This window comes from Scomber japonicus, chromosome 6 (assembly GCF_027409825.1).
Source record: "Scomber japonicus isolate fScoJap1 chromosome 6, fScoJap1.pri, whole genome shotgun sequence".
NCBI lineage: Eukaryota > Metazoa > Chordata > Actinopteri > Scombriformes > Scombridae > Scomber > Scomber japonicus.
Window position 1 is genome coordinate 33,176,545 of NC_070583.1, and position 11,323 is coordinate 33,187,867.

The window sequence follows — 11,323 nt, forward strand, 5'->3', positions numbered from 1 at the left end:
GGGATTGTAAAAATGAATACAAAGTCACACTAAACATAAATCATTTAAATTAAATTAACTCTTCTGGATGGGTGTGACTTTAACAAACGTGTCAGTTCACACTGGAATCTGGACTATACCAACCACGGCCAGGCTGTGTATCAGGTCAGTCACCAGTCACCGCCCAAAGGAGGGCAAACATCATTATTTTGTCAATGCTTTCCAAAGGATTTTATAAGGTTCAGGCACAAAAGTGTTGTAATAACTTCTTGATTAAGTGAGAGAGAAGGATTGTGATTTTTTTCTTGAGAGCACAGCTTCTTAGAAGTGCTCTCTTAAAAAAGCACCTGAACATTTCTCATCCAAAACAAAAAAAATGATTAGGCTATATTGTCTCACACAAATCATTTATTGCAGGGAGAGTCGGTTCTTGGTGCCGAGACCAGCAGCACCAATATGTGCAGAGAAAAAGGGTAAACTATCTGTTACCTAATGCTGCTCTCTGCTGAATTCTGGGGGAGATTTTAAGAGATTTAATCTGACAACTGTCCTAAAGAAAGCCTATCCTTCCTGTTTTCATCAGCTCATTTTCTTTTCTCTTATTACTTACAATCATTCTTCTATAAATATTTCGGTTGCTTACAATGTCTCTAATGTTTCCAAATGAAATTACCTATGTTCCCTCATTTCTAAGAAAATTCCCTCCCATCAAAATTAGGCCTTATGTTCCCACAGCACATAAAGCACATAACATGTTATTGGTACATTTGGAAATGCAATTTCCTCAATACTGGTAAACTTTGACTTTTGGCCACCAAAACCTAATCAGTTCATAATTGAGTCCCAGTTGAAGCAATTCTGCCAAGGTGTTCTTGGGATGTCACGCTAACTAGAATGGGTAGGATTGAGGGGCGGCTACTCTTTTGTGCAGACAGAAACCATCTGTCGGGGAAAACTCATGCGAGTGCTAACGTTAGCATGGCACTCAAGGAGCTACATGACCACATCTGTGAGTTTCAGACCAAGCACCCAGAGGCTCATTTTACCAGCATGTTTCCATAGCGACCAGGGGCAACAACACACTGGATCATGCCTGCACCAATAGGCGGGAGGCATACAAGGCGTTGCCTGCCCCCACCTCAGATTCTGTCACTACACCTCCGTCCTGCTGCTTCCCACATAAGAACAAAGCTCAAACAATAAGCTCACACGGAAGACCATCACTGTGTGGCCTAGTGGAGCTATTCCTATGCTCCAGGATTGTTTTGAGTGCACAAACTGGCAAGAATTCAAAGAAGTAGCAACTGAGGAGGGCAGGTTTGACCTGGCTTAAGGTGCAGTCTCTTTTAAAGGCACGAGGCTCAGTCTTCCAGTATGGAGATCCAGTGGCACTGAGAGCAGCAAGGAGGAATCTGGATTCAGCCGTTAAAAAAAAAAAAAAAGGGGGCAAAGGCGACTTATGCCCAAAGAATTCAGGGTAATGTTGCCAGCAATGACCCCTGAAGCATGTGGAAGGGTATAAAGAGCATGACGGACTAAAAAATGAGAGATGCTGATTGCCCTACAGATCCATCACTGCCTGATGCCCTGAATAACTTTTACACACGGTTCGAGTCATCCAACTCCTCCCACAGCACAAGGGTCACAGTCCTACCTGGAGAGCACTCCCTCAGGGAGTCTACAGTGGACGTTAGGAGGACGAAAAGCAGCTGGCCCAGATGACATCCCAGGATGGGTTCTGAGAGAATGTGCTCAGGAACTCACTGAGGTACTGACGAACATTTTTAACACTTCCCTGTCCCAGGCTGTGGTGCCTGTCTATTTCAAGAGGTCCACTATTTTCCCAGTACCAAAAACTTCTGCAGTGAATGACTATCGCCCTGTGTGTGTCACCTTGACTGTTATGAAGTGCCTGGAGCGGCTGCTTCTGGCCCACATTAAGAACTCAGTTGACATCACTGTGGACCCACATCAGTATGCATACAGGAAAAAGAAGTCTCTGTCTGATGCAGTATCAGCTGTTATCCACTCTGCTCTCACTCACCTGGAGGGTCAGGACACATACGTCAGGTTGCTCTTTCTGGACTTTAGTTCTGCTTTCAATAGCATCATCCCGCAGACACTAGCCTACAAACTGCTGCTGCTGGGGCTGGAACCATCAATGTGCAACAGGGTTCAGGCCACAGTCTGTGAAGATCCAAGGTGTCTCATCCTCCACAATCGTACTCAACACCGGCTCTCCACAGGGGTGTGTTTTAAGCCCCCTCCTGTACACGCTACTCGCGTACGATTGCTCCGCAAGGAACAAGCAATTGTATTGTGAAGTTTGCAGATAACACAGCCGTTGTTGGTCAGATCTCCAACAATGATAAGTCTCTGTACAGGAGGGAGGTGGGAGAGCTTGTAAGGCAAACAACCTGTGCATCAATGTGGAAAAAACTAAAGAGATGGTGGTGGATTGTAGGAGGAGAGTTCATATTCCTCCTCCCCTTTTCATTGGAGGAGAAGCTGTGGAGTTGGTGACCACAGTTAAATACTTGGGCCTGCACATCTCCAATAACCTCAAGTGGACTATCAACACAGCTAGCATCATTAAGAAGGCTCACCAACGCCTATATTTTATAAGGAGACTGAAGTAGGCCGGCCTCAGTGCTGCTGTGTTGACTTCCGTCAATCGGTGTGAGGTGGAGAGCGTCCTGACATCCTCCATAACCGTGTGGTATGGTTGATAAGAAGGCGTTGCAAAGGGTGGTGAAATCTGCTCAGAGGATCACCAACTGCAGCCTCCCTTCTCTAGAGGACATCTATACCAGCAGATGTAGAACCAGAGCAGTGAACATTATAGCAGACCCCACCCACCCAGCAGATGAAATGTTCACCCTCCTCCCCTCAGGCTAGCTTCTTCCCTGAGGCTGTGATGCTTATGAACACATGAACTCTGGGACACAAACTGTCCTCTGCACCTCACTACTGCACATATCCCATATCCCATCATGTGACACAGGCAGGCCAAACAACTATTACAGCTTGAATCTGAAGCCAAGCATAATGCCGCAGTTGGTCACTAGAGGCATTAAGACATAACATAATTTCTAGGAGACTGGGTGGAATATGTTTTTTAGTATCACTCCAGTTTCAGCTCTCTTCTTTTCTTCCTTTCTGGTTGATCTATGTTTGCTCACTTGTTTCATGAGACTTTGTCTTAAGACACATATCTATTGTTAAATGATGAGTTCACAAAAAACAGTTGGGAGCAAAGATGAACATTGAAACCTGTTCTTCTGATGCTATGAGCAGGAGGAATTATTACAGCAAGAAAAGGTGATGGGGGGACAGAATCCACAGTCAGCCTTCTGTTTTCTCTCTTTTTCTTACTAATTCTTCCACCACAGCTCAACAGGGAAACACTGTCCAAGGAAACAAACTGATGCTAAAAAGACTGTAAATGTCCATATTGATCCTCCATCACTTCCATTGAAAGGAGATTAAAGATTTATTAATAGTCAGTATAAACAGGAGGAATGATTGCAGTGAGGGAAACCTCTTTCACTGTTCATACGGAAATCTGACTGCTGCTTTAAGACAGATTGGAACAATTGTGAACCTAATGGCACATTTTCACTGAAGTATATGTCTGGGAAAATAATTTAAACTACCCAGCAATTTGGGATTTATTTTCATTGTTTTCTCCATCATTTCAATCAGTTTGATAACAATATTTAATTGCTGAGATCTGGGAATGACATCACTACAAATCTGTCCTTACTCTGTTTCTTACTCTGTCCAACAGAGTAAGAAACACAAGTGTGTGTGTGTGAACAGCTGAAACCTTTTACTTTCTGCTTTTGCTTTCTGCTGTTATTCTGGTGTGAGTGCTGTTAGTGCAGAGCCGTGCATGTTTTGTGGGGGGGAAACTGTCGACAATGTTGAGCAATTAGGCACCGACTGAATTTAACATTTGTCCTTCGTGCAGTTTCTCTGGAAGAAAAGGTGGCCTTTATGGCTGTCAATGGGACAAAGACGCTGCTGTTATCGGCTTATATGGAGCACCGCAAACAAAGACAGGTCAGTGAAGTGAGCCCAAGTTCAAGTTTCTTTACACTGAGATTTTGTTCTGTTTCAATTCAATTTTATTTATATTGTCCCAAATCACAACAGAAGTTACCTCAGGGTACTGTGAGACTCACCCGCTGACAGACGAAATTTAGAGACCAAAGACTGAGCCTGAGTCTTGCACAATGTGACCTGCAATAAAAGTACACAATCACTGTTGTTTCATAGTTTAAAGGCGTCTTTAGAAACAGGTTAAACTACTTGTGGCACCCAGGAGTGCAACATGGCAATGATACAAATGAGTAATAAAAGGGGTTAAAGGAAGGTCAAGATTTCAAAAGGAACTGAAAAAATATCTGAAATGTAGTTAAATTTCCTTTGTGTGCACAAATAATCAGGCACATTATCACATTTTATAGTCTATCAATCACTTAAATTACTTAATTTACAGATTAAAATAATTGAATAACATATTATCCTCATTCGTTTCCTCTTGGTGTGCCAGGTTCGTGTCATTTCCGTGGTGTTGAGGAGTGAGGATCAAAACTATCACTGTAGCATGTGCTGCAATGAGAAACTGTACTTTTCAAAAGGTGTCGGCGATATCCACAGTGACCACTTTGACTTCTCGTATGGCACAGCAGACATCATGTGTCCTCTTCCTGAAGGCTGTGAGACCCCCTCTCATATCGCTGTGACCGACAATGCCCCCCGCTCTGGTACTAAAGGCTTGCTTATTATGACATTACTATAACTTGTGGAATATTTGAAGATTACAGGAGACAACAGGTATTTTAACAGTTAATCATTTGGTCTATAAAACATCAAATAGCTTGATCAATGAATCAGTTAATTTGCACGGTACTTAATATAGACTGTAGTCAGCCAATAAAACGACAGTTGGATTTGACATGGAGAAAAAGGCAGTTCTTTCTTTCTTTCTTTCTTTCTTTCTTTCTTTCTTTCTTTCTTTCTTTCTTTCTTTCTTTCTTTCTTTCTTTCTTTCTTTCTTTCTTTCTTTCTTTCTTTCTTTCTTTCTTTCTTTCAAGATCGACTGGTAAATCGAGAGCTTCGCCTTTCGGCTCAGCTCTCTCTTCGCCACAACGGATCTGTGCAGAGTCCGCATTACTGCAGACGCCGCACTGATCCGCCTGTCGATCTCCCGTTCCATCCTTCCCTCACTCGTGAACAAGACCCCGAGGTACATGAACTCCTCCACTTGAGGCAGATTCTGGGCCTGCGCCTAGAAATCCTGTCCATAAAAATTATGAACAGGATCGGTGACAAAGGGCAGCCCTGGCGGAGTCCAACCCTCACTGGAAACAAGTCCGACTTATTGCCGGTAATGCGGACCAAGCTCTGACACCGGTCATACAGGGAATGGACGGCCCGTATCAGGGGGTCCGATAACTTTGCAAAGACACAAGGGACACAACACTCTCAGATGACCTCAGGGAGGATGCAATAAAGCTCTTTGAAGAGTATGTTCATCTTGGCAAAGTCAAGTTCACGTCCATGCTTCACTGATGGCCCCTTGGCAGTCACATTCTTTGATGGAAGTGAGCAGTGATGTACCTGAGATGGAGTTCAGACCATCAGGCTGGTGAAATGCCAAATGAACTCCCTTGGATCAAAAAGGTGATGCTGTCAAATCAGAGATGTGTGGACCAATTTGAGAAGTGGTACCATTTCGTTGATAGCCACAAAATATTGCTGATTGTCATCACAGGAGGAGCCAGCTCTCGAAGCCTTTGAGGATACAGGGTGGCAAAAAGTTCCAAAGTTTCTGAACTCCTGTTTTCCTGTTTACGTTCATTTTGAGTTCACCACCATCTCATTAGCATACAATATTTATATTTTTCTGTGTTTTCTTTGTTAAAGGTTCCTCTCTTTATGGAACATCAAATGAAATACAGCCATTCTGTATAAACTGCACCTGGAAATAAAAGAAGGGAAAGGAAAAGCTGTTTGTTTCATTGAGTGTAATCCAGGCAAACTCTGAGTAGAAGAGTCTATCTATTTCAAGTGGAGGAGCTGCATAGATCTTTTAAGGTCATAACTTGACACAGAGAATACTCTGATGAGTAATTAGATGGGTTTTAGGTGTGTTTCAATGAGTGTGCAGTCTTTAAACCCACATACAGACATCAGTAGACATATGGTTTCTTCACTGGAGACGACTATTCAAGTATTTTCAAACCTCTTCCCTATTTGAATATGCTATACATACAATGTGACAATATATCTAAAATATACCTTTTCTGTGGCCTCTCAGATTTACATAAACCAGTATATTTGGAGGTAAAAAACCAGAACCACAAGAGTGATGCCTTACCTTACAACTTCACCGTCTGCATTTCCACCATGTTTAATTTTACCAACGTCCTGCAGGTAACATCACATTAACACTCATTTATTTTCTCAAGCATCCTGACCCAGACAGGCAGAAGGATGAAATAAGACTTGTGGGCACATTTTCATCCACTAAATATTGTGTTGTATTGTAGTTGGTCCAGAGTTTGGAAATGATGCAGTTACTGGGTGTGGACAGAGTTGCCATCTATAAGAGCGACTGCAGCCCTGAAACACAGCGTGTACTGGACTACTACACAAAAAAAGGTGGAGTATGGTGTTGTTTTAATATGTGTGATTTTGTGTGTTTCCTCCACCTCGACAGTGCTAGCAACCGCAGCAGAAATACTTTACCTACCCATCAGCTTTCCAAACTTTCAGCAGTATTCAGTACTCCCAGGAGGATTTGGAGAAGTCCCTGGAAAACCTTTAGCTTCAGAGCTATTATAGGGGAAACACTTCACATTTTGAAATAGAATAATAATGAATGAATTTGGAGTTCAAATATGACTAAATTAAACAGAGCTGAAAATTATATGGACATTTGAGGGTGCTGCTGCTAGAGATATACAGTATATGTGCTGAAGATAACTACAGTACCAAGAGGCCGTTCCTCAAAGTTATGTAGAGGGGGTCAGGGATGATTTTTGCTTCTTGACTTTCTTCTAACCTTTGTTTTTCTTTGTATAAATAACTGGATAGAAATGTATTAAAATAAGAAAAGAAAAACACTGTTGGGATGAACTGGTCACAACCATTGGTTTTAAGGGTTCACTGGTCAAACAGGTTGGGAACTTCTGAGCTAAAAGTCACAAAAACAAAATACATAGTTTGACTGAATGTAGATTGACATGTACTAGGGTTTTCCGAAGTCTAATATATTTTTATTATTATTATTATTATTATTATTAATGTCACATAATAATGTCTTATGTGACAAAGCAATGATTCAAGTTTGGATATGTTTACTCAACAAAACAGCTCGGCTTGGGTTAAAATAAGTACATAGTTAAGTGGTCATGGTCAAAAGAAATCAGTGTTGACTGTCGGAAGTCCTATGTTATGTTATGTTATGTTATGTTATCTCAGATATCTGATGTATATTGACCCCACTACCCATACCTCCTCCCTTTGCAGAATTTGTATTATAACATCACCCTACGTCTTCTTTTCCTCCTGACAGACAAGTCATGCTTACCTCAAGAAGACTTTGTCAAAACTTGCATTGTGTTATTTTCCTTGGGACGACAATCGCACTAAAAGAGACTCAAAAGCTCAGTAGAGCTGCAGATTTGGTGATAATTTGCTGTCCTTCAAAATTCTTCAAATGTCTCTTCAGGTTTAGTAGAGGTGATTCCTTGGACGATATCCAACCATCTGAAACCATCTCGGGGCTGGCTGCCTATGCATGGTCCAGGTGACATCCACTACTTGGGCCAGATCCCCGCTCTCACCGACTGTGTCTACAGATACATGTACCAGTCCAGATATGTGTCCCTGCAGGATACAGATGAGCTCATACTGCCTCAGTCTGTCAACAGGTAGACATGAGAAAATGATTTGTTTCTAAATGAGATATTTGACTTTGGATGAATTGTTTTGTTTTGAATGTATCGGCCTAATTTACTACAGGTTTGCGTTGTAAACTTGACATTACATGCAAAAAATGTGCAAGCTGATCTACTAACGGGGCGCACTGAAGCTTCCATCCTTCAAATGTGCCAAATAATACATGCTGTCCATTTATTTATTTGCCATAATGAATATGCAGTATGCGGTCTCCTCCTAGTCGGACATGCTTAAAACAACTCGAAAAAGGAGGTGTCCAGAAGGCATCCTGACCAGATGCCCGAACCACCTCAGCTGGCTCCTTTCGATGCGGTGGAGCAGCGGCTCTACTTCTATCCTCCCCCAGATTTCTGAACTCTTGACCCTATTTTCGCTTATATCCACAATCTCATTCTGTTCATTTGCCCAGTTATTGTTAGATCACCTGCAAATCTGTTGCAATACACTAATGAAGCAAAACCTCAGGCTATGTTTACATCCGAGGCCTCAATGCTCAGCTCTGATTTTTTTTGTCAAATCTGATATTATTGTGTTGATGGTGAACTTTCTTGTTTGTAAGTGACAAGAATAACAACAATAATGTCATTTTTGAGACAGTGAAGTCATAAATATGGATGTGGTGGTTTGTTTATATTTACTGTGAGGCTGCAGGGCACCGACACTGAATGACGATGACTGGCAACATATGTGAAGAAGTGAGACGTCCAAAAAACCACATCAAGTCCAATCTGAGCGTTCTCACAGTGGTCGCACAGCCAGTGCAATTGTTTGTGTGCTGTTTGTAATTATAAAGTGTTTTAAAAAGTGTTACCTGTTCTTTTTTCTATCACCAGCTGGTCGGACTTGCTACCACAGCTGGAGAAGAAATATGGCGTTGACAAGTGCTACATGTTTGAGAATAACGTGTTCCCCAACAATGTCACGCTGCCTCTTCCAGCCTCCCAAAAGCAGCAGATAGAAAGCCCCGGCTGGAAGAATGTGCCTGGGGTGAACATCCTGGCTCACCTCCACCATGAACCCATCATAAAAGAGACGCATTACAGCAACTTCAAGCTCATCGTTAACCCCCGAGCTGTCTTCCGACCTACCGTCCACGGACTGCTGAAGTCAGAGAAAGGCTGTGCCTGGGTTGACAGGAATATAGCTCGAATGTACCACACAAGGTAGACTGCTGGTCTTGTACTTCTAATGAAATCATATGTTCAACTAACTATTATTTTAATGACTGATTAATCTACTGATTGTTTTCTCAATTAATAAATTAATCATTTGGTTATTAAAATGTAAGCAAATAACAACAAAAAAATCCCAATTACAAGTTCTCAGAGTCCAAGATGACATCTTCAAATTAAAGTTTGGTCCAGAACTCAAACAATAAATTTATTATCATAGGCTGGTATGATTTTTCTTTATTAGGGTCCGCATTACTTTAATAATTAATAACTGATGGTCGTGACATAAATCATGAAATAACCCGTTCGATTATTCTCTCAGATGCAGAGTCGCACAGTGAAGAAGAAACCAGCAGCTCATGTTGTGTATAACTGATATGTTTCTGTTTCTTGTCTGTACAGAGCTGCCAAACAAAAGCTGAAACCCGACCAGCTGATTTATGACGGCAGACTACTGAAGTACAGCGACCGCCTCCTGTCGGCTGTCAATACTGTTCTCAAAGAGACTGGAAGTGAAGTCTAGTCAAATTGTCTGTATATAGTTCAATATCACAAAAACACCCTCTGTCCTTAGATTTGATAGAGGAAAAGTGTGTGTGTGTGTGTGTGTGTGTGTGTGTGTGTGTGTGTGTGTGTGTGTGTGTGTGTGTGTGTGTGTGTGTGTTGGATTGAGGTATAGTTGATCATTGGCAGGTATGATGGGGAACAGGAGAATAGCATCAATGTACAGTTCATAAGGCCACCAAGACAGTAGCGATGACAAAGCAGGACTGTGATGAGGACAGGAACTACTCGGCTCGGCTTGGCTCGGTTCCAGGAATGACCTTTTCCATTACAAAAAGGTACCTACTCATCATGGGCGGGGTCGTCATAGTACGGCACTGCGAAACTGCCGTGATTTCGTTTTATACGCGACACAAACACATAAACAATGGAGGACATGGAGGCGGTGGTGTACTTGCTGCTGTATGTGGCTTTCTGTCACACACAAAGCAACAAAATTGAGTTGTATGGCTGTCACACTGTTGCCGGTATTTAAAAATGTGTGGGACGGCCCATGACTCTTCCAGCGACAACTCTTCTGACCAATCAGTGGCCAGCAGTCTGTTGACGTCACATTTACTATCGGCTCGGCTCGCTTGGAACCTCAGCAGAGCAGGTACTAAAAAAGTACCAGGTACCAGGTACTATCCCTAGTGGAAACGCAAAAAAAAAAACCGAGTAGAGCCGGTCCATCTCTCTGTCTGTCTCTCTATCTATCTATCTACACTGTATCTTACACCAGGAAAAAAATAAAATTACAATAAATTTGAGTGAGCCCAAACTCAAGGACGGATATCTTGTTCAAACGTTTGAATCTCTGTTCATTATTATACTACTAAGTATTAAACTTATTAACTGTAAGGTGCTGTAAACTTGTCACCAGCAACACAAATCAATAACTAATAATTTTATTATTTCATTGCTTGTTGTCAGCACGAAGACATCTATAGCACAACAGAAACATAATATGAAGGAGTGAAATCACAGATACACATTACACAGACACACACACAGAATTGGTGTATTTCTCTAAAATGTCCACTAGATGGCGACATCTCTGCATCTTTATCAGCAGAACTGAAATCAGCCGCAACTGTGAACATTTTTAAATCCAGGTTAAAAACACTTCTCTTCTCCTGTGCTTATGATTGAGCTCTTTTAAAGCACTTTACTTTTTAATCTTTCATTTGCACTCTATGTCCTTTTAAAGATTTTAAAGCAAATCATTATTTTATGCTGCAATCTTATATTTAATGCTCTATTCTAGTATTTTATTTATCTCTCTTTCTATTTTTCTGTACTTTGTTTTTATTATTTGTGTGTGTGTGTGTGTGTGTATATATTATTGGGTTTTATTTTTATTTCTCAAAGTGCATATTTTTATGTTTTATGTAAAGCACATTGAGTTGCCATTGTGTATGAAATGCGCTATATAAATATGTGTGTTGCAATTCTCAATTTCTCCGAGAACAGGACGAGTTCAGTGACCAAAAAGGAGCAGAGAGGTCAAGAGCAAGTGGGAAAAAAAAGGAAATGAAATTGTTATTGCGGTCCCAAAAATATCTAATAACCTGAAAAAAAAATTCTTTCAATTCTAAATGCCCGTCACCTGCAGCTTCATTATATGCACCCCCTGTAACGGGAGGTGGTAGGAC

At 41.5% G+C, this 11,323-nt stretch overlaps 1 protein-coding gene across 1 annotated transcript; it reads left to right on the forward strand.

Moving 5' to 3' along the window:
• The first annotated feature begins 2,700 nt into the window (after positions 1–2,700).
• LOC128359976 (uncharacterized) lies at positions 2,701–9,648 on the forward strand. Its single transcript, XM_053320290.1, has 8 exons — positions 2,701–2,797; positions 3,953–4,044; positions 4,538–4,751; positions 6,308–6,423; positions 6,540–6,651; positions 7,724–7,925; positions 8,787–9,116; positions 9,528–9,648. Exons 1-8 carry the CDS (start codon positions 2,701–2,703, stop codon positions 9,646–9,648), a joined length of 1,284 nt encoding a protein of 427 aa, XP_053176265.1.
• Positions 9,649–11,323: the final 1,675 nt, after the last annotated feature.

Excerpts from the sequence above, each read along its gene's own strand:
- LOC128359976 (XM_053320290.1), top strand. The coding sequence starts at position 2,701 with ATGGTTGATAAGAAGGCGTTGCAAAGGGTGGTGAAATCTGCTCAGAGG. Across the intron at positions 6,424-6,539 it reads ATTTTACCAACGTCCTGCAG|TTGGTCCAGAGTTTGGAAAT; the intron begins GTAACATCACAT and ends GTTGTATTGTAG. Across the intron at positions 9,117-9,527 it reads GCTCGAATGTACCACACAAG|AGCTGCCAAACAAAAGCTGA; the intron begins GTAGACTGCTGG and ends TTGTCTGTACAG.